Source organism: Armigeres subalbatus, unplaced genomic scaffold (assembly GCF_024139115.2).
Source record: "Armigeres subalbatus isolate Guangzhou_Male unplaced genomic scaffold, GZ_Asu_2 Contig328, whole genome shotgun sequence".
NCBI lineage: Eukaryota > Metazoa > Arthropoda > Insecta > Diptera > Culicidae > Armigeres > Armigeres subalbatus.
In genome coordinates, this window is record NW_026943073.1 from 160,001 (window position 1) to 183,695 (window position 23,695).

At 44.3% G+C, this 23,695-nt stretch overlaps 1 protein-coding gene across 1 annotated transcript in view; it reads left to right on the forward strand.

Moving 5' to 3' along the window:
• Positions 1–13,425, forward strand: part of LOC134204010 (uncharacterized) — a 22,323-nt gene extending 8,898 nt beyond the window's left edge. The window contains exon 2 of the mRNA XM_062678850.1: positions 12,837–13,425. Within this exon, the coding sequence (XP_062534834.1) occupies positions 12,837–13,425 (589 nt within the window). The remainder of the gene's footprint in view (positions 1–12,836) is intronic.
• The last annotated feature ends 10,270 nt before the right edge of the window (positions 13,426–23,695 follow it).

Below are 23,695 nucleotides of genomic sequence, written 5' to 3' on the forward strand. Positions count from 1 at the left end.
TGGAAGGTGTCGTGTGTCCCATCTACAAAAAGGGCGATAAGCTGGATTGTAGCAACTATCGCGCAATCACATTGCTGAACGCCGCCTACAAGGTACTCTCCCAAATTATATGCCGTCGACTAACACCTATTGCAAGAGAGTTCGTGGGGCAGTACCAGGCGGGATTTATGGGTGAACGCTCTACCACAGACCAGGTGTTCGCCATACGTCAGGTATTGCAGAAATGCCGCGAATTCGTGTACTTGGGCTCACTGGTGACCGCCGATAACGATACCAGCAGAGAAATTCGGAGACGCATAGTAGCTGGAAATCGTACGTACTTTGGACTCCGCAAGACGCTCCGATCGAATAGAGTTCGCCGCCGTACCAAACTGACTATCTACAAAACGCTTATAAGACCGGTAGTTCTCTACGGACACGAGACCTGGACGATGCTCGTGGAGGACCAACGCGCACTCGGAGTTTTCGAAAGGAAAGTGTTGCGTACCATCTGTAATTGGGGTGCAGATGGCTGACGGTACGTGGAGGAGGCGAATGAATCACGAGTTGCATCAGCTGTTGGGAGAACCATCCATCGTTCACACCGCGAAAATCGGAAGACTGCGGTGGGCCGGGCACGTAGCCAGAATGTCGGACAGTAATCCGGTGAAAATGGTTCTCGACAACGATCCGACGGGAACAAGAAGGCGAGGTGCACAGCGGGCATGGTGGATCGATCAGGTGTAGGACGACTTGCGGACCCTCCGCAGACTGCGTGGTTGGCGAAGTGCAGCCATGAACCGAGCTGAATGGAGAAGTCTTTTATGTGCAGCACAGGCCACTCCGGCCTTAGTCTGATGATAAATAAAAAATGCTGACCAATGCTGGCTGCAGATCGAAAATCCGTTAGGTATACGCAGAGATATGGGCATTTTCGTGAAAACGATAGGGGATTGGCCATACAGCCTGAACAAATGTCAGTTTCGCAGAACTTCCGGAACCTGTTACAAATTGGTCAAAGAGTCTTACAGTCCTCAAAATATATCCTTAATAAAGTTCCTATATTCATCGTCTTGGGAAAACATGAATTTTGACACCCATATATGTATGGTTCCAGATGGTGCCAAAACCGGTCCCTCCTGGGAAGCCCATGGAACCTGCTATAAAGGTGGCAGTGAACACTATCATTCTGGAAATGTTTCTGTAATCATCGTCTCGCAAATCCATGGAGTCAGATACTCATATTTGCATTATTCCGATCTGTTATCATTTCATCATGTTCCCGGTACCGTTTTTACGGAAATGGCCGTATCTCTGGGTAGTTTAGATGGATTCTCGATCTACAGCCACCATTGGCCGGCATATTAGTTCTAGTTTTCGGAGAAAGCATAAAACATGATGAAAGTTAACGTCACATAAAATGACAAGCAGTGGAAAAATGCATCTTGAATATACTCTCGGAAAACCCGGAACATTTCCGGTGGCCAAGGACCAATCTCAGGTTTTGCAGGGGGCTATACTAGAAGAGTATAGCGGGCAGCAGGGACTATGTCCAAGGGCTTGACGATCCCTCCCAGGCCATCTGCGAGTTGTGGGGCTTGCCTAGGATGTGGTGGGGATTGACAGTGGGCCCTGTTAAACCTCTATAAAAAGCTGCATGAATCCGCAAGTAGGGCTCCCACCAAAGCGACCGTGTGCCGCTCAAAGCGCACAAGCCCAAGTCCTGGTGTTAGGTGGGACGCTAAACAGCCCCTGACACGACGGCCCTCCGACGAGACAGGAGGTTTGCGCAGGCCCAATAAGCTGCCTGGAAAACCAAACATTACGAACAATATAAGAGATAATGCGACTCGATATAATCGGCAAAGACCTGAGCGACGAATACAGGATCACGATTGGAAGCTTGGAACATGGAATTGCAAGTCGCTAGGTTTCGCAGGTTGCGACAGGATGATCTACGATGAATTACATCCCGCAACTTCGACGTCGTGGCGCTGCAGGAGATTTGCTGGACAGGACAGAAAGTGTGGAAAAGCGGGCATCGAGCGGCTACCTTCTACCAAAGCTGTGGCACCACCAACGAGCTGGGAACCGGCTTCATAGTGCTGGGTAAGATGCGCCAACGCGTGATTGGGTGGCAGCCAATCAACGCAAGGATGTGCAAGCTGAGGATTAAAGGCCGTTTCTTCAACTATAGCATCATCAACGTGCACTGCCCACACGAAGGGAGACCCGACGACGAGAAAGAAGCGTTCTACGCACAGCTGGAGCAGACATACGATGGATGCCCACTGCGGGACGTTAAAATCGTCATCGGTGACATGAACGCACAGGTAGGAAGGGAGAAATGTATGGACCGGTCATCGGACCGGATAGTCTGCACACCGTATCGAATGACAACGGCCAACGATGCATAAACTTCGCAGCCTCCCGCGGAATGGTAGTCCGAAGCACCTTCTTTCCCCGCAAAAATATCCACAAGGCCACATGGAAATCACCTAACCACGAAACGGAAAACCAAATCGACCACGTTCTAATCGACGGTAAATTCTTCTCCGACATCACGAACGTCCGCACTTACCGCAGTGCGAATATTGAATCCGACCACTACCTCGTTGCAATATGCCTGCGCTCAAAACTCTCGACGGTGTACAACACGCGTCGAAGTCGGACGCCGCGGCTTAATATCGGGCGGCTACGAGACGGTAGACTAGCCCAAGAATACGCGCAGCAGCTGGAAGTGGCACTCCCAACGGAAGAGCAGCTAGGCGCAGCGTCTCTTGAAGATGGCTGGAGAGATATTCGATCCGCCATTGGTAGCACCGCAATCGCTGCACTTGGCACGGTGCCCCCGGATCAGAGAAACGACTGGTATGACGGCGAATGTGAGCAGTTAGTAGAAGAGAAGAATGCTGTATGGGCGAGATTGCTGCAACACCGCACGAGGGCGAACGAGGCACGATATAAACAGGCGCGGAACAGACAAAACTCGATTTTCCGGAGGAAAAAGCGCCAGCAGGAAGATCGAGACCGTGAAGAAACGGAGCAACTGTACCGCGCTAATAACACACGAAAGTTCTATGAGAAGTTAAACCGTTCACGTAAGGGCCACGTGCCACAGCCTGATATGTGTAAGGACATAAACGGGAACCTTCTTACGAACGAGCGTGAGGTGATCCAAAGGTGGCGGCAGCACTACGAAGAACACCTGAATGGCGATGTGGCAGACGAAGATGGCGGTATGGTGATAGATCTGGGAGAACGCGCGCAGGACATAATCTTCCCGGCTCCGGATCTCCAGGAAATCCAGGAGGAGATTGGCCGGTTGAAGAACAACACCCAAGCAGCACAACTCAAGAGAAACTGGTTGCAGCAACCTAATTGTGACTGAATCTGGTCACATATAAGTTACTGAGATCAATGTGTAACATGTGTGCTACTCGGGCAAAGCCCCTGGGGTTGACCAACTACCAGGAGAGCTATTTAAACAAGGTGGTGAGGCACTGGCTAGAGCGCTGCACTGGGTCATTACCAAGATTTGGGAGGAGGAAGTTTTGCCGCAGGAGTGGATGGAAGGTGTCGTGTGTCCCATCTACAAAAAGGGCGATAAGCTGGATTGTAGCAATTACCGCGAAATCACACTGCTGAACGCCGCTTACAAGGTACTCTCCCAAATTTTATGCCGTCGACTAGCACCAACTGCAAGGGAGTTCGTGGGGCAGTACCAGGCGGGTTTTATGGGCGAACGCTCCACCAAGCTCCACCACGGACCAGATGTTCGCCATTCGCCAAGTACTGCAGAAATGCCGCGAATTCAACGTGCCCACATATCATCTATTCATCGACTTCAAAGCCGCATATGATACAATCGATCGGGACCAGCTATGGCAGCTAATGCACGAACACGGTTTTCCGGATAAACTGATACGGTTGATCAAGGCGACGATGGATCGGGTGATGTGCGTAGTTCGAGTTTCAGGGGCATTCTCGAGTCCCTTCGAAACCCGCAGAGGGTTACGGCAAGGTGATGGTGTTTCGTGTTTGCTATTCAACATCGCTTTGGAAGGGGTAATACGAAGAGCAGGGATTAACACGAGTGGTACAATTTTCAATAAGTCCGTCCAGCTATTTGGTTTCGCCGACGACATAGATATTATGGCACGTAACTTTGAGAAGATGGAGGAAGCCTACATCAGACTGAAGAGGGAAGCTAAGCGGATCGGACTAGTCATCAACACGTCGAAGACGAAGTACATGATAGGAAGAGGTTCAAGAGAAGACAATGTGAGCCATTTTGTCTAACCCCTGTACATATTTCTCCTCAAAAAATTGAAAAGCTTTCTATAAAAAATCAATAATGACCAAAATCGAGCCCAGTGGAGGAGGATACTCCATTCGGCGTAAGTTCATCGAGGAGCTGAAGCGCATGTGGACAAATAAATATTTTGTGGAAAATTCAACTATCATTTATTGCTCATTTTGATTTATTTATGGGAATTTAATATTTTTTTTCGATGGAAAAATTTTAATTTATAATTACAACTCTCACGATTAAAATTCTTTTTCGTTTCTGGAAAATTTTCTTACGTTTATGGAAGTTTTGCATTATTCTGGGAAATTTTAATGACAGCTGTCAGAATGGCAGCAACTGCTTTCTCTCGAAAGATACGTGTGGCTGCCACAAACGAACTTCTCCCCCAGCTATTGTCGGCATAATATCAACAAGGACCAAAATTACGAACCAAGAACAAAAGGATGCCCATGACTGAAATTTTCCCTTTTATGTTTCAGTCACCTCCGGTCACGGTAAACATTTGAAGATTTTTTTTAAATGTCGCCATGCAGCAAGTATAGTAAATCGTTCTCAACAGTTTGACATTTGAACGAGTATTTTAGCAGAAGCCGATTCTCAAGAAGGACTGATAAAACAGATTTGTGACAAATAACAAGAATTATTGCAGTGAATCAGACAGGTGGATAGCCTGTAGGTTTTTTAGGCGTAGACACAGTGGAACATAGTTTTTCCCCCACTCCTAAAGAGAGAGCTATGATATGGATGTATAAAAAATTATCCTTCCGAGTAGTTCTATGGGATACAGAATAAGTTTCAATTGTTCGTTTCGAATTGAACGACGTGCTGCTGTGCTGTTACAATGGATTGTTTTTTCGGCGTCTAACGAAGAAGCTCCTAAGAATGTTGAAGAATCTGAAGAAAGTACCTCTGCTTGCCCAGTTTCATTCGGGTTTTATGGTTTTCTTGGTTTTAAAGTAGTTAAGCATATGCGGTATTTCGAAAAATTTCGTTTCAGGTGGTTCGAAACGAAATTCCGCGGAATTTCGCGGAATTTGAGCGTGGCGAAATCTGATTTCTTGATTTCGTTTCGTTTCGTAAAATCACAAAAATTTCGCTAGAAAAAATTAGCTTTTAACGAAACTTAACGGAATTCCGCGGAATTTCGAAACAAATTTAGACTTAAACCATACTGTCTCGTACGGTAGTGTATTATTCCAAAATTTTGGCTGCGCCGCTGAACAAAATCATAAAGCTGTTTTCAAAACTTAATGTTATACAAATTTTCATATTAACGGTTACTGCATAATCCCATTCTGAGTCGACAAATACGTATTTAGTTTTTATCTATAAAACGTCTTCAGTGTTTTGTTAGAAATGTCAAACAGAAAACGAAAAATATCTTTAACTATTTTACCTCAATATTTAAGACGTCAGGCTCAGAGTATAAATGTAATCTGATCAGTACAACTTTGTCAAAGAGGCAAAGCCATGGCGTGAATTCTTATGGAATTTGTGAATTATTTTTAAAGTTCCTCTTTCCTATTAACGGCCGACTTCTTCACCTCTTATGCCTCAAACCAGTTTTAGGCGGTTCACTAAGCACCACTTAACAGTTAAGTAGGCCCCAATGAAAACATTATTATTAAAGGAAGCACATTGATTAAACGAAGTTAGATTGATTTGAAACACGGTTTTCGTCTTCGAGTTTTCATAATAACTTCGTTTACTATAAATATTTAGTCGCTTACCAAGGCTTCACATGAATTACCTTTTCAACAAACCAAAGATTCCTTTCCCGTGGCGCTCACTGAGATGCAGAGCATTCCTCGGTCTCTTATAATTGTCAAACTAATTTCCCTCTCCTAATCCCAAATTGACTGTAAGGGCGTGAACGACTTATACCATTACTCATGAATTTGACAGAAATAGTAAAACTCTGAATTCCGATTATTGTTGGTGGCTATAGAAAAAGTATTACATAAAGAAGGTATTTTTGTAAAACGAGGATTTGGAATTATTTACTAATGATAGGATTTTCTGTATACAGTATCTCTCCGCTTATCCGGACCTCGCTAATCCGACGACTCGTTAGTTCAGATCTCGCTAATTCGGAATTTTCCGGAATAAAAATAATCAACACCCATTTAAATACATAATACTGTCAGTTTTCTAATTTGTGCTGTGATTTTGTTTTGGTTGATTTATACGGATTTGACAGTCGGATTAACGACAGAAACCACGTTAGTCCGGCCACAGATAACAGATATTTATGCTAGAACAAATTTCATTGAAAATCCTGTGTAATCTTTTGAATTGATATACATTGGCCCACTCCTGCCATCTACTCAACTGATTGCGGCAGTACATACAAACGTAGCGGATTAACAACCGTCGAACGCAGCCAATGTATTTGACAGCTGCATTCGGGCTGCGTTTTCAATAACAGTGATTCTTGCGCCATCTCCAATCGATTGCCAAACGCGGTCCCCATTTTAAATACAATTGAATTAACGGTTGCGGATGTTTACACACGTATCGGATGCCAGCCTCAATATCTGTTATCTGTGGTCCGGCCATACATTTGTCGGATCAGCGGGGGTATACTGTGATAAATTTTATATTTTATAAATTTTATTAAACATATTTGGAGCATGCAAATAAACGTAACATTCAATCGATCTCACTATTCTTTTAAATCGAAATAAATTCAAACTGTGCTTGCTTGTAAAATTCAGTCAAATTTAATTGAATATCGAATGTTAATTCGTTTGATGCGGTAAGCTGCAAATTTACACGTCGTTGAAGTTTCAAAATTTCTTGCTGTGTTCATAAATGTTCCAATATGTTTTTACACGGTTGGTATTTTTTAATTTCCCGGTCAACCTGATTTTTCACAGCTTTTTAAATACCACCTGAATTTTCTTTGATTTTTTGTGAATTTTTTCATGGGGTTAACTCATAGGTTCATCAACGCTGAAGGTCATAATCAACTAAAACCCACCCGTGTAAAAAAAGAATTGGGTGTATTTAACATATTAGACAATTTTCAGAAAGATGGATACTATTTATCAAAAAAAATACATTCATATTTGTCTTATACCAAGCAAACTGTTTACGAATGGATATTCTTTGTCCCATTCCAGACGCAGACTTCATTTCAAAAATTGAATCATATCTACAATTGGATAATATCACTTTAAGTGATCCTAGATAGGTTTTTGCTTTCATTGAAGACATTATATCTACAAGTCTAGGCAAAATGTCTACTTCTAAAGAAGGAATCACATCCTAAATATGATAATAAAATGAAATTAGGAACTGTACTAATGCTGGGGTATTGCCTTTTCGTCAATTGTAAACGAAGAAGCGGCGATATATCTCAGACTGCTTATTTTGTTACTACAGTGACCAGGATAATGAAAAACCCACTTGCAGTTTTTCATATAAAATTTTCAATTTTGGAGATATACATCTCGATTGCGTGTGAACAAACATGTTGTAAACTTTAAAATCAATTCAATAAAACATCCGCGGAAAAAAATTAAAATTTTCGTTTCGTTTCGTAAAATTTCGAATTGAATGGACCTTGATTTCGTTTCGTTTCGAAGTTGCGGAAATAATTAATATTTCGTTTCGTTTCGTTTCGAATCAACATACACATTTTAAATTTCGTTTCGTTTCGTTTCGTTAGGAAAAAGTGTCTTATCGCATACCCTTAAAAGTAGTCATGTAAAATAAGTAATGGTTTAAGTAATAAGTTTTTTTTTTAAATTTCAATTAAATCTGCTTTTTTTCACACGATCGTGTAATTTTAAATTGTTCTAGATTTAAAATAACAGCAGTATCGTCTATTTTTGCGAACGTGAATTCACGTAATTTTTCTGGCTGTGTAGCATCACTCCAAAACCGATCTCTTTCGATATGTTCTGGCCATATTTTGTTTTATAAACTTTTCTGTAAGTAATTTCCAATTTAATCCAAAAATGCTTTTTTCCTTCAAAAACATTAAATAAATCAGAAATTTTAAAATGCAGGATCTTTAAAAGCAATAAAAAAAGTAAATCACGCCTTTAGCAATTCCAATTTTTTTCAACACAGACCAGAAAAGCTCTGCAATAGTTTAACTCCCCTTGATTGAACTCCTGAATACTCCCATATTCGTAGGTGTTAAGCTTTGAATTTCAAGTATGTAAATTGAAATTCGAAGCTCTCTTTTGTAACGTTCCTCTTGATGGCTACAAGCGGATTAGTTCTATTCGGTTTACATATCAGAAGTAATTAAAATTAGGGCAACCTACTGCATAAGAAACAAGATATTAAGTTACCCAGCACGTGAAAATTTGTACGGTAACACTTGACACTTCGCACCACTTGTTCGAAAGCGAAGCTCGGATATCCTTTCTTGTTTCCATCAACTTCTGTCGGCTACGGAGGTGCATCCCTTGTAAGTGTGAAGATCCTGCACAGAAAGTTGCCATAACTGCCATTTGTATGCACTGCATTTGTGCACGTCGTAATAATTTCATTAACAACTGTGCAGGTGCTACCATGGAAGCGTTGTTGCCTCAAGATGTGTGCGTTCAGTTGAGATGGGATGAGATGGAAGACAGAGTACCCACCGGATGGGAACGTGAAGAATTACTGCACGTATTCCTCCCACCGATCGTCACGCCGCGCAACTCGGGAGCTGCCACCCGGAGGCGGAGAACGTGTTGATATGATGGTACAAAATTGCGTTATGGAAAGTACATCGGGGGATGCCATCCCGTGAGCTCATCGGATGCCATCGTCGGATGCCGGGATGAGTTACTGATCCAATTTCGACTATTTTCCCATCTTCATCAGTACCACAGGCGCCTTCGCCTTGTGAGCATGGAGAAAGAGTTCACTCTTTGGAGGGAATAATCAAGATTTCATTAGCACTCTTATTCATTAGCAAACTAACAAAGTTTTCTGGATATTTATAGGGATGTCAATTTATTAAATTACACAAGCAAAGACAATGACATTAGTCACTTGAAGGCGGTGGATGCGAAGGCATGATTGTTAATGTCGCTTCTAATCTACAGCAATAGAATAACTCACACATCAAAGTGATTGCAAATTAGTGTCACTTTCTGCCTTATTGCGTGGCTTGAATGAGTATTGTTACGCCTGATCTAGCAACCGAAGTACCGCCACTAGGAATGGCGAAACGATATTGGTAGTAGAAAAACTTTAAGGGGCCGTTCACAAATAACGAAACGAAATATTGGGCAATTCCAGTCCACTCCCTCCCCCCTGTAACACTTTTTGTATGGATGAATACATTTATTTGAATGAACCGTTATGTATGAATTGTGGGCGTATAACTACCCAACAAACAACGACAAGCTACAATTCAGCATTTAAGTTGAATTATTGTTTATTTGTAATCTTCATAGCTGAATAAAATAGATGCTGAATAATACGCAAGACAGATTTCATTTCAGCATTTGATCCAAATCAGAGCTTTAAATATTCGTTTATTTTTTATGAAGCCCATCGGCCTTCTTTGTCACTTCACTTCTAAAAATATTCATATTCGGCTCTGCACCGTCAATTTTCAGAATGAATATGGGTCAATGAGTATTTATTTGAATATCACAAATTATTAAATAGTCGTAAAACTGAACACATGTTTGATGATTTAAATAAATACACGCATAGATCTACTCCCGATGTTCAATTGAGGCGCATTTTCAGCGCCAAATGTCAATATCATCAAGGCTATTTTTTTTTTCGCGCGCAGCTACCATACTCAGTGGTAATCAATTGAATGAATTTATGAAGAAGTCAACTGAGTAAGTCATTCTATGTTTTGAATAATCAAAACACGAATGTCAAAAGTCGGAGTGAATGTGCTTCATGAAAGTGAATATTTTATGCTCTGATCCAAATAGCATTCTACTTGGCCTATATATTTTTTTACTACCTTTATTTGAAGTCGAACTAACATTTTCATTTTATCACTTTTCAGCACATTGGGGAAGTTTAACAATGTGCTGAACTAATGGTTGTAAACGTTCTCTGTTTGACTATTTGATACTTTTCAAGGGTGGTCGAATTGAGTTTGAATAATAAATTCATATGCAAACATTGGACATTCTTCTTAACTTAGGGTAGGACGGTATAATATGCCCCCCTAAGGCAAAACCTTGATAACTTTTTACTTATCATCGCAATTTATGCAAACTTTGTGTTAATTGGTAATGCAAGAAGTCGAATATGCATTGCCCGTGAGTAGTCATATAAAAATATTACAGATATCACGTAATATTGCTTTTTTGAACAGTCGTGAAAAAATGGATTTCAAAAAGTGCCTGGGAAATACGCCTCACCTTAGCTAAAGACGTTCCATAGCCCTTCATTAGTATTTTATCAATCCCATAATAAAAAGGTTACAAATCCTTATGTGCTTGACATTAAAAACCCAACATAAGTCCATTTAATTAGGTTTAATTACATTTCAATAATTTCCATATAATTTGGAAGCAACTGCTGCAAGCTCGCCGCGCTTGTGTCCAGTTGGTAAGGGCATATCGTCCTGCCTACACTGGGGCGTTTTGGCCAGTGAAACATATTTTCGAAAATCGTTACGTTTTTGAAGATGGAAGCAATTTTAATAATAACCACTAATAAAAGTTATTTTGTTGCCCAACTGAGTGCTCCAGTGGAAGTTTTGCGGACAGTATGCTAGAGTCGCTCCAGAATGTTGAGCAAACAAACATTGAAAGTTACATCAAAACTGTAACTTTTTGTATTTTGCTATTATTTTCATTATGTAATACAAAAATACTTCCACATTCACATAGTATGATGGTTTTTCAAACATTTATAGTAGACCTCTTCATGTTTTTCAAAAATATCAAAAATTCAACCGGTCAGCCCAGAATCACAATGCTTATGCTAAAATAAGTCTTCTGTCAAATTTTCAGCTAATTCGGATAAAATTTCGAGGTGGCTCCAACCTCTATACGGAAGCTTTTGGTGTGCTCTACAAGTCTTGTGAACATGTCGATTCGTTCCGTTCACGTTTTGTCCATGTTAAAGCGATTTTCAAGCTTTTAAGTGTCGTTGTTCTACGAAATTCTTGAATTTATGACAAATGATTTTTAATTTGTTATATTATTATTCCTCTTTTTTCCCTGGAAATTTGAGTTATATAATTGCCCATGTGTGATTTACAGCCATAACTTGCCGATATCACAGCGAGTATTTTGGACCGACTCAAAAACGGTTCTCGCTTGGATTCACTCCGACCATCGTCGCTATCGACAATTCATCGCTTGTCGAATAGGAGAGATTCTCTCTAAATCTAACCCCGAAGAGTGGAGGTATGTTCCATCCAAAACGAACGTTGCAGATGATGCAACAAAGTGGGCCAACGGACCTAATTTGAAAGCCGACAGCCGTTGGTTCCAAGGACCGGAGTTCCTGTGGATGCCAGAAGAATCCTGGCCAAGACAAGCTGAATTCGAACCAACGGATGCAGAAGCTAGGCCTTGTCACGTCCACCTGGTGGAGCAAAACGATATAGTCATCGATTGGAATCGCTTTTCAAAGTTTGAAAGACTTCGTCGAACGGTTGCTTACGTCCATCGCTTCATTGACAACTGTCGGCGTAAGGCGGCGAAACAGTTGCTGCAATCATCGCATATAACATACGATGAACTCAACATGGCAGAAAATTCTTTGTGGCAATTGGTGCAGCAAGCAGAGTTTCCAGACGAAATACTCCAGCTCCGGAAAGCGAATGAAGGACGGATGAGGAAACAAATTCGAACGAGTCGGCTCTACAAATTATCACCATTCCTCGACGAGCGTGGAGTAGTCTGAATGGATATAAGATTATCCGGAGCAATCTTTGTTCCCTACGATACAAAATTCCCATAATTCTGCCGAAAGGACATCGCCTCACTAATCTGATCGTCGAATGGTACCATCGAATCTATCTGCACGGTAACCACGAAACTGTTATCAACGAGGTCCGCCAACGATTCCACGTTCCTTGTCTCCGATCATTGGTGCGGAATCTATCCAGAACGTGTATGCAGTGTAGAGTCTCTAAAGCAAAACCATCATGTCCCCGCGAAGCGCCGCTTCCTGAAGCGAGGCTTAGCCCATATACTCGACCATTCAGTTTCGTTGGGCTGGACTACTTCGGTCCCATCCAAGTCAAAGTCGGACAATCTCTGGCGAAGCGATGGGTGGCTTTGTTTACATGCCTCACCATTTGTGCCGTTCATTTAGAGGTCGTGCATTCTCTGTCCACTGAAGCGTGTAAGATGGCCATCCGGCGATAGCGGCCATAGCGACGAGGAGCACCTTTGGAGATTAGAAGCGACAACGGCACCAACTTCATCGGTGCCAGCCGCGAGTTGCAGCATACAATCCAGGGGATAAACCATCAGTTGTCTGCAATATTCACCAACGCGGCTTCCAAGTGGATATTCAATCCACCATCAGCTCCCCACATGGGAGGGTCGTGGGAGAGGCTCGTAAGATCCATCAAAATCCCCTTTTCATCCATAACAACTACCAGAAACCCGGATGACGAAACCTTTATCACGTTGCTAGTCGAAGCGGAAGGGATAGTCAACTCAAGACCATTAACGTATGTACCGCTGGAATCAGAAACGCAGGAGGCGCTTACGCCCAACCACTTTTTGTTATTGAGCTCACAGGGTGTTACTCAACCCCCTATTTCCATCCCGGATCGTCCAGAGTGTCTCCGGACTAATTGGCGATTGACAACGAATCTGATCGACCAGTTCTGGAGTAGATGGGTGCGGGAGTATCTCCCTACCATTGCCAACAGAACGAAGTGGTACGGTGAATCGAAGGAACCGAACGTTGGAGATTTGGCTGTTATCGTTGACGCATCCGTCAGGAATGGATGGCTTCGTGGTAGGATTGTTTCGGTCGTGAAAGGGCGAGATGGGCGAAGCCGACAAGTGCTGGTGCATACTTCAGCAGGAGTTTTGCGACGACCGATGACTAAGGTTGCCATCTTGGACATTATGAAGCCGAACGATTATGGAGTTGGAGGTAACGCAGCTCCTTCGAAATCGCTGGAGATGCATTACGGGTCGGGGATGTTGGGGCGAAACTACGCCACTGTCCCACGATAGCGCACATCCCTGCACTTCTCAACAAGACGTCATAGTCGGCTAGCTGTCAGTGCTTGTCATCTCAATTTCCGTTCGTCTTTCTCAAACCATTCTTCACCAACACGAAAAAGGCAGAGCTAGACAAGATTATAACGTTATATTATCTTCTAATATTATACTGTCATCCTGAGAATTAAAAGTGAATTTAGAACTAGGAGACCAATGTAAGTAACCTACTTAAACTAGCAGTTGTAAATCTAAACTAAATCTAAAATAAACTTGTAGTTTTGAGCTCGCATTAACCTAAAACGGCGTGCTTCAAAAGGTATCCGAAAACGTTCCAACCCATTCCCGGAACAGTTACAGTTTTCATATGTACTAGTTGAATGTGTAAATGTGTATGTAAATAAATTTGGATTTAATTATCTACTTGCTGCATATGTGGTATTGATGGTTGAATTAATTCAAACGAGATACGACGTCAATCATACCGCAACTTAGTTCAGAGATTCCGAGCAAGGCCAAATATAAATTCGTTTAAATTTCGTATATTGCATGAATAGCATTGGGGACGGATTTTAATTTATAGTCGAACGAGTCGTTTGGCCAAATGCCGTTTGACCGAATAGTTTGACCTCAGATTACAAATAGTGAAGAATGAAAAATGAGAAGTGAGTAAAGTAGGAAAAGAGAAGGGAAAATTGAAAAGTGGAAAGACAAGAGTGAGCCGAGAACTAAAATCAGAAAACTTTTTCTCTCTGCCTTCGTCCTTCTCCCTTTTTTCTTCCTTTCTTCGTCCTTCTTCTTTCTTCCATCTCCCTTCTTCCTTCCTCCTTCCTTATTTCTTCTTCCTTCATCCTTCTTCTTGCTTCCTACTATCTTCTACTTTTTCCTTCTTCCTTATTACTTTATTTCTTTTTTCTTTCTTCGCCCTTCTTCCTTAGTACTTTATTCTTTTTTCTTTTCTTCGTCCTTCTTCCTTCTTCTTATTTCCTTCTTTCTTCTTCTTCCTTCCTTCTTCCTTTTTCTTCCTTCCTTCTTCCTTCTTCTTGCTTCCTTCTTCTTTTTTCCGTCTTATTTCTGCCTTCTCCCTTTTTCCCTCTTCTTTATTCCATCCTCTTTCTTCCTTCCTTTTTCCTTCTTTCTTCCTGTTGGTTTCTTCTTCCTTCTTCCTCCTTCCTTCTTATCTTTTCTTTCTTCCTTCTTTCCTCTTCCTTCTTCCTTCTTCCCTCTTCCTTCTGCCTTCTTCCTTCTTCATTTTTCCTTCTCCTTTCTATCTTTCTTCCTTCTTCCTTCAATCTTCTTCCTTTATTTCTTCTTTTTTCTCCCTTCCTCCTTTTTTCCTACTTCCTTATTTTTTCTACATTCTTCCCTCTTCTTTCTTCCTTTTTCCTTCTTCTTTCTTCCTTCTCCCTCTTTCTTCTTCCTTTTTCTTTCTCCTTTTTTCCTTCTTCTTTCTTCCTTCTTCTTCCTTCCTTCTTCCTTTTTTCTTTTTCCTATGTTTCTTCTTGCTTCTTCTTTCTCCCTTCTTCATTCTTCATTCCTTCTAGCTTCTTCCTTTTTTCTTTTTCCTTCTTCCCCTTTTCTTCTTTCTTCCTACTCTTTTTTTCTTCTTTATTCAGAGATTATCATTCTTCGTATTTGCTTGCTACTAGCTCCCACGCTTCCCACTACTAACACTTCTTACGTCTCACTACTCACATAGGAAACATATTTCAACTATTCGGCCAAACGGCATTCGGCCAAATTACCCTTTCGGCCAAACGACATTCGGCCAAACGGAATTGGGCCAAATGACCGAAAACCCTTAAGAATTTTTGCGTTATCCCAGAAACGTTCACCACTTATGAACATAATTTAAATCGAATCACCGTTTCTTTAACTATAGCATCATCAACGTGCACTGCCCACACGAAGGGAGATCCGACGACTAGAAAGAAGCGTTCTATGCGCAGCTGGAGCAGACATACGATGGATGCCCACTGCGGGACGTCAAAATCGTCATCGGTGACATGAACGCTCAGGTAGGAAGGGAGGAAATGTATAGACCGGTCATCGGACCGGATAGTCTGCATACCGTATCGAACGACAACGGCCAACGATGTATAAACTTTGCAGCCTCCCGCGGAATGGTAGCCCGAAGCACCTTCTTCCCCCGTAAGAATATACACAAGGCCACATGGAAATCACCTAATCAAGTAACGGAAAACCAAATCTACCATGTTCTAATCGACGGTAAATTCTTCTCCGACATCACGAACGTACGCACTTACCGCAGTGCGAATATTTAATCCGACCACTACCTCGTTGCAGTATGTCTGCGCTCAAAACTCTCGACGGTGTACAACACGCGTCGGAGTCGTCCGCCGCAGCTTACCATTGGGCGGCTACAAGACGGTAGACTAGCCCAAGACTACGCGCAGCAGCTAGAAGTGGCACTCCCAACGGAAGAGCAGCTAGGCGCAGCATCTCTTGAAGATGACTGGAGAGATATTCGATACGCCATTGGAAGCACCGCAACCGCTGCACTAGGCACGGTGGCTCCGGATCAGAGAAACGACTGGTATGACGGCGAATGTGAGCAGTTAGTAGGAGAGAAGAATACAGCATGGGCAAGATTGCTGCAACACCGCACGAGGGCGAACGAGGCACGATACAAACGGGCGCGGAACAGAAAAAATACTCGATTTTCCGGAGGAAAAAGCGCCAGCAGGAAGATCGAGACCGTGAAGAGACGGAGGAACTGTACCGCGCTAATAACGCACGAAAGTTCTATGAGAAGTTGAACCGTTCACGTAAGGGCCACGTGCCACAGCCCGATATGTGTAAGGACATAAACGGGAACCTTCTTACGAATGAGCGTGAGGTGATCCAAAGGTGGCGGCAGCACTACGAAGAGCACCTGAATGGCGATATGGCAGACAACGGTGGCGGTATGGTAATGAACCTAGGAGCACGCGCGCAGGACATGCGACTTCCGGCTCCGAATCTCCAGGAAATCCAGGAGGAGATCGGCCGGCTGAAAAACAACAAAGCCCCTGGAGTTGATCAACTACCAGGAGAGCTGTTTAAACACGGTGTTGAAGCACTGGCTAGAGCGCTGCACTGGGTGATTTCCAAGGTTTGGGAGGATGAGGTTCTGCCGCAGGAGTGGATGGAAGGTGTCGTGTGTCCCATCTACAAAAATGGCGATAAGCTGGATTGTAGCAACTACCGCGCAATCACATTGCTGAACGCCGCCTACAAGGTACTCTCCCAAATTTTATGCCGTCGACTAGCACCAACTGCAAGGGAGTTCGTGGGGCAGTACCAGACGGGTTTTATGGGCGAACGCTCCACCACGGACCAGGTGTTTGCCATTCGCCAAGTACTGCAGAAATGCCGCGAATACAACGTGCCCACACATCATCTATTCATCAACTTCAAAGCCGCATATGATACAATCGATCGGGACCAGCTATGGCAGCTAATGCACGAACACGGTTTTCCGGATAAACTGACACGGTTGATCAAAGCGACGATGGATCGGGTGATGTGCGTAGTTCGAGTTTCAGGGGCATTCTCGAGTCCCTTCGAAACCCGCAGAGGGTTACGGCAAGGTGATGGTCTTTCGTGTCTGCTATTCAACATCGCTTTGGAGGAAGTAATACGAAGGGCAGGGATTGACACGAGTGGTACGATTTTTACGAAGTCCGTCCAGTTATTTGGTTTCGCCGACGACATTGATATGGCACGTAACTTTGAGAGGATGGAGGAAGCCTACATCAGACTGAAAAGCGAAGCTAAACGGATTGGACTAGTCATCAACACGTCGAAGACGAAGTACATGATAGGAAGAGGCTCAAGAGAGGTCAATGTGAGCCGCCCACCACGAGTTTCTATCGGTGGTGACGAAATCGAGGTGGTTGATGAATTCGTGTACTTGGGCTCACTGAAATTCGGAGACATATAGTGGCTGGAAATCGTACGTACTTGGACTCCGCAAGACGCTCCGATCGAATAGAGGTCGCCGCCGTACCAAACTGACTATCTACAAAACGCTTATAAGACCGGTAGTTCTCTGCGGACACGAGACCTGGACGATGCTCGTGGAGGACCAACGCGCACTGGGAGTTTTCGAAAGGAAAGTGTTGCGTACCATCTATGGTGGGGTGCAGATGGCGGACGGTACGTGGAGGAGGCGAATGAACCACGAGTAGCATCAGCTATTGGGAGAACCATCCATCGTTCACACCGCGAAAATCGGAAGACTGCGGTGGGCGGGGCACGTAGCCAGAATGTCGAAAAGTAATCCGGTGAAAATGGTTCTCGACAACGATCCGACGGGAACAAGAAGGCGAGGTGCACAGCGGGCAAGGTGAATCGATCAGGTGGAGGACGACTTGCGGACCCTCCGCAGACTGCGTGGTTGGCGATGTGCAGCCATGGTCCGTGCTGAATGAAGAAGTCTTTTATGTGCAGCACAGGCCACTCCGGCCTTACACTGATGATAAATAAAATAGTTAGATCGAATCACACAATTTCAAGTCTAGGCTTTTTTTGAATTAGTTGTTTGTGTAAAAGTAGAAATATTTGAGTTATTAACCGAAACAAATGCACACTTGCGAAATCCTTGAAATTATTGCTTTGCTAAAGAGAACAGTACTCGACACGTATAGTAAACTTTAACTTACTATGTTCTGAGCCATCAAAATATCCCTACAGTAAGAGCTTAGTCATACAAGAAATCCTTGGAGTAAGGTCCCAAGGTTTACCGACGTAGCCGAAGGCCTATCGTTCCAATTCAAATATGGTACATGCTCTTTGTGGTACTTAGCATAGAGTTCGTTCGCAGAGCTCGGTCATAGTGGCCATCGCAATCGGTTATGTTTTGTGTTTGGTGACGTTTTTGCCTTTCTTGTATACTAAGTATACGGTAAAGGCCATATGATCGCTCCAAAAACAAACTTTTTATAGAAGGCCCGGAGACTCACAGTGTTATATACCAATCGACTCAGTTCGACGAATTGAGGTGGTGTCTATGTGTGTGCGCACAAAACGAAGCAAAAAATGTCACTCATTTTTCAGGCACTTATCCTCAAGTGGTTTGCTCGCAACAAATTGCATTCGACGCCGAATCTTTTCCCATTGTTTCCCATTGAGAATTGGCCAGGTCGGACGCCTCTCCAGCTTGGCGTCCAGCATCGACTTTCGATGCTCAAGCTCCTCTTGAGTTCCTTACTGATATTATGCTTCGATGACGCAAAGTCGATGATGGCGTCCAGCTGTTCCGTCGCCACCTCGAAGGCCGAAAGCCCATCGCGTTTGCGGTTCATCGCCTTCACAAGCCATGGACCGTCTATAACCTCTACCGGCGGAACCTGGGAGATGGTTAAGTGACCCACGCTGGCGCTGCGCACTGAGCTTCCGACTCTTGCCTCTGGCCTCCTAGGCGGAGACCTGAACAACCCACCTCTTGCGAAGGGGTTGTCGCCTACACTACTACCACTAATTGAAGAATTGACTTGTTTTTCCATTTTGGTCCCACGAGTTGCTCGGGAAAAGAGGTCCACCACGCCAGACCCCAGCATGACACGGTAAGGAACAATTACTGTAAATAGTGCCCAGGTACCCCACAGGCTCCGTTAAAGGCCTAGCTCATTATTTCACCCCCTGGCCATGCATCCCCTTTGGCACGGGTTGCTTAACGCCTTGGGATTAGGGGTTAGGGACGATGGTTCCGTTGGTCGCACCCACTCACTCTAGCTGATGTCAGAAGGACAACAGTGCCCAGGCTGCACTACCAGCTAAGTACGCAACCCATAGCTGGCGGTCGATTGTCATCGGAAGACCCGTGGAAGCGTGAGATTGGAACTTGTGAGGACCAGAGCTGTGTAGGTCGCTCCTTCCCAGATGTCAACTCACCATTTCGCAGCCCCATCTCAAATCGTCTTTTTTTTTTTTCTTTTTTTTTTTTTTTTTTACAAGGGAGAATGCATTTACACACTAACCCAGTACACGTGCATTGTAGTTGCCAAACTACCACACGGAAGTGTACTGGAGTGTCGGACTCGACCATACCGGTAATACCGACTAAACTCCCTTGGGCTCCACCATCGTTTCCCCCAGGAACTACCTCGCAGTACTACTTCTGGGGGGACGGCAGTACTAAGCGTACTCGCTCATTATCGCTCACACAGGCACTCGTCCCACGCGAGACTGACTTGGGTGCTCGCACACCATTCACTCCATTTGAGTCTTACTTGGATGCTCTCCCGGACGCTCCGCTGCCATGCCTCGAGGTGTCAATAGCGGTAACTGCCTGGGCCTACAGATATTGCGCTACGACACTCCTGCCTCAGCACGAGCAGATCAATCACACCACTGCCGAAGCAGACCACGCGCTACCCTGCCGAAGCAGGGACACTCCCCATGCACCACATGTGCACAACTGTAGGTGTGTGGGTACAACCCACTGCTACCCTGCCGCCGAAGCAGCTTCTCCAAAGACCATTCGCTCCATGTGACCCTTATTCGGGTGCTCACTGTAACACTCCACTGCCATGCCTCGAGGTGTCGATAGCGGTATGTAGGGACGAATCAACGATACTACGCTACGACACTCCTACCTCAGCATGTGCAGTCCATACTCAGACTTCTGCTGCGCTTCGAGGTGACAATAGCGGCGACACGCTATGACACTCCTGCCTCAGCACAACCAGATCACTCACTCCCTGCCGAAGCAGCTCACGCGCTACCCTACCGAAGTAGGTACACTCCACAACTAACTCTAACACTCCACTGTCATGCCTCGAGGTGTCGATAGCGGTATGTAGGGACCAATCAACGATACTACGCTACGACACTCTTACCTTAGCATGTGCAGTCCATACTCAGACTTCTGCTGCGCTTCGAGGTGACAATAGCGGCGGCGACACGCTATGACACTCCTGCCTCAGCACAAACAGATCACTCACTCCCTGCCGAAGCAGCTCACGCACTACCCTACCGAAGTAGGGACACTCCACATGCCAATTGGCACTCCGTGGGCTTGTGCTTTGAAGCGGCACACAGTCGCTTTGATAGAGTCCGCTTACGGGCACTTGTGGTTTTTTGGGAGGGATTTTAGCAGAGCCCACTGCTAAATCCCACCACGCCCTAGGCAGTTCTCCCTGACTCGCAGACAGCTGGGGAGGGGTCGTCAAGCCCTTGGACATCATGCTGTCCCTGCTGTCCCTGCTGCCCCATCTCAAATCGTCTACCTGAGTCCATTTGTATATGTATAACACTATGGGTCTCCGGGCCTCCGATTAACAGTCTGTTTTCGGAGCGAATATATAGGCTTTGCGTATTTTTTGTATATGGGAAAGGCTAATCATCACCGGTCAGAGATCGGACTCAAGACGTATTTACCATCAGAAAACGAATAGGTCGATGACACAACACTAAAAGTATCGCGGGTTACTTTTTCTTCTACTTGAGCAGCAATCAATCTACGCAGCGCTCATATGACAACTGATATCTCCAAGGTGTCAGTTACCTATGATCATTATTTTTTGGATGACACACACTACTGCTTTCGAAAATTGTCCATATTGCATCTTTCCCTCCTAGTGTAACCAAGATTTCTAATTTGACGCTTCTCTGATCTGCATTATGAGATACGCAAAGCCAACATTATATTGTAAACAGTCGGGTTCATGCTCAGCATCATACAATATTTGCCTGGTCATGCTACATTTCCAAGACATTACCCCAAATCAATTGAAGTGTATCCCACCCTCTGCAAGCAACCACCATACATGCATGCATACTTTAGTGCTCCAATGGAAGTCAAGAGCACCATTCAGAATCGATAACACATGCATCGAGTGGTCCCGCCCGATGGTGATAGGTGCATCGTTAATCTTTGATGATATCAATGACACTTATACTGACTGCCTGGCCGGTACACGAGCGGGGCAACCTTACGGCTGTGGGTCACCGTCACCGACTCCGTTCGCCGTTTGGCGGAAATCACTTTATGCGAAAGCCGACATCCAGAGGTAAATGGACGGGCGAGGGTACTTTCAGCAGTGTTCCCTTTTCATCGATGATGGTTATGGGAAGAGTCACACTTTGGAATGAACTTCTGCTATGGCTGGCCTGTCGTCACCGGTATCGATCCGTTTCTAAAAATGGACAAAGGAAGGTTTTGTACCCCTCCCCGGCTCGTCCCATATTGCCGTTTTCCCAGCATGCCTCTTAGTATCAGAGTCTCTCTCTCTATCTCCACACAGCGAGCGCTGTCTATCTCTCCATCCATTAAGAAGTGATTTGCAACTTTAACGAAAGTTGGCGTGACGGGAGCAACAGCAACGGGGATGAAAACTTTTAAAGTGTGAAGATCGTCGCTTGCAAATGGAAATAGGCGGTGGTTATGCTTGCGGCCGGAGCGGATTCTGGGCCGGGAGTGAGGTCCCGCCCAGTGGCTATCCTAGGTGGAAGTTTTGTCGAGAGTGTGCAAATATTTCAAGGGCTTTCCACATCCATTTCCAGATTGCCCATCATCAGTTGGAAGTTCTATCTTATTGCGGTCTATGTCAGTATTTATGGTCTTGTTAGTTGCTAACCACGACGGATACGGGGAACAGACTTCAACAGTCGGGTCTTCAGCAGTATAGGTTCTTTCGTTGTGGGTTTCTGTCCGCTTTTTTGGCCTCCGTTCTTCTGGCCATTTGTGACGATTTTGCAGATTTATCTTATTAGTAGGTATATATTTGAGAACATGTTTTACTTAAGTTTAGTTATAACATGTTCATCTCTTTGCTTCACTTTTATATGCATTTTTAATTCCAGTTTACGTTGAAGAATTCTGTTACTACCAGCTTTCTCCAAACGTTCGGAAATGTCACTCCAATTGAACGCGCTACATGAGACTCAACTGTGCTTATAGTTCATGGAATATTTATTCAATCAGTGCGAAACCATTCGGATGTTGGTCTTTTGGAACAAACTGTTTCTGCTGGAATGAGCGTTTAGAAAGGAAAAGCTACGTATATGTACGATATTTTGCTGATTGACTTAGCTTTATACTTAATAAATATAAAATAAATATCGTGCAAGTCGGCGGTTACGTCTGTTAACCATATTACGGCAGTTGTACATTTGACTTGGTAATCAGTATTGAATGACTTAGGCAAGCCAAGCAATTCAATAATGCAGAAACATAAAAACAAGAAATATTATATTGGGGTGATAACACACTGAATTTCATTATTATTATTATTAATTATTATTATGTCAAGTAAGTTAGCAAATCATTTCTCGACGAACTCGAACCTAAACTCTGAATTGATTTCGATTTGTTTCAATCCCTTATTCTTTGTTACAGTTTTCGTATGAAGCACCTGCAAACTATACATTTTGACGTAACTCTAAACATTTTTATTTTCTTTTACAAAAATAGTATTAAAAAAATAATCACATTATCTACGTTTTTTTTATAATTACGCTGGCTGCAATGAATGTTGTCGACCTCAGCAAACTTTTAGCCAAGATTCCAAGATTTCAAGAGGCTCGGAAGCCTCCTTTCAAGATGCTCGGAAGCCTCCTTTCAAGAGGCTCGGAAGCCTCCTTTCAAGAGGCTCGGAAGCCTCCTTTCAAGAGGCTCGGAAGCCTCCTTTCAAGAGGCTCGGAAGCCTCCTTTCAAGAGGCTCGGAAGCCTCCTTCAAGAGGCCCGGAAGCCCCCTTTCCAGAGGCGCGGAAGCCTCCTTTCAAGAGGCTCAGGAAGCCTCCTTTCAAGAGGCCTGGAAGCCTCCTTTCAAGAGGCTCAGGCCTCCTTTCAAGAGGCTCAAGAGCCTCCTTTCAAGAGGCTCCAGCCTCCTTTCAAGAGGCCTGGAAGCCTCCCTTTCAAGAGGCTCAGAAGCCTCCTTTCAAGAGGCCTCGAGCCTCCTTTCAAGAGGCTCAAGCCTCCTTCACGAGGCTCAGAAGCCTCCTTTCACGAGGCTCAGGCCTCCTTTCACGAGGCTCAGAAGCCTCCTTTCACGAGGCCTGGAAGCCTCCTTTCACGAGGCTCAGAAGCCTCCTTTCACGAGGCTCAGGCCTCCTTTCACGAGGCTCAGGAAGCCTCCTTTCAAGAGGCTCAGAAGCCTCCTTTCAAGAGGCCTGGAAGCCTCCTTTCAAGAGGCTCAGTAGCCTCCTTTCAAGAGGCTCAGTAGCCTCCTTTCAAGAGGCCTGGAAGCCTCCTTTCAAGAGGCTCAAGCCTCCTTTCAAGAGGCCTGGAAGCCTCCTTTCAAGAGGCCTCAAGCCTCCTATCAAGAGGCTTGGAAGC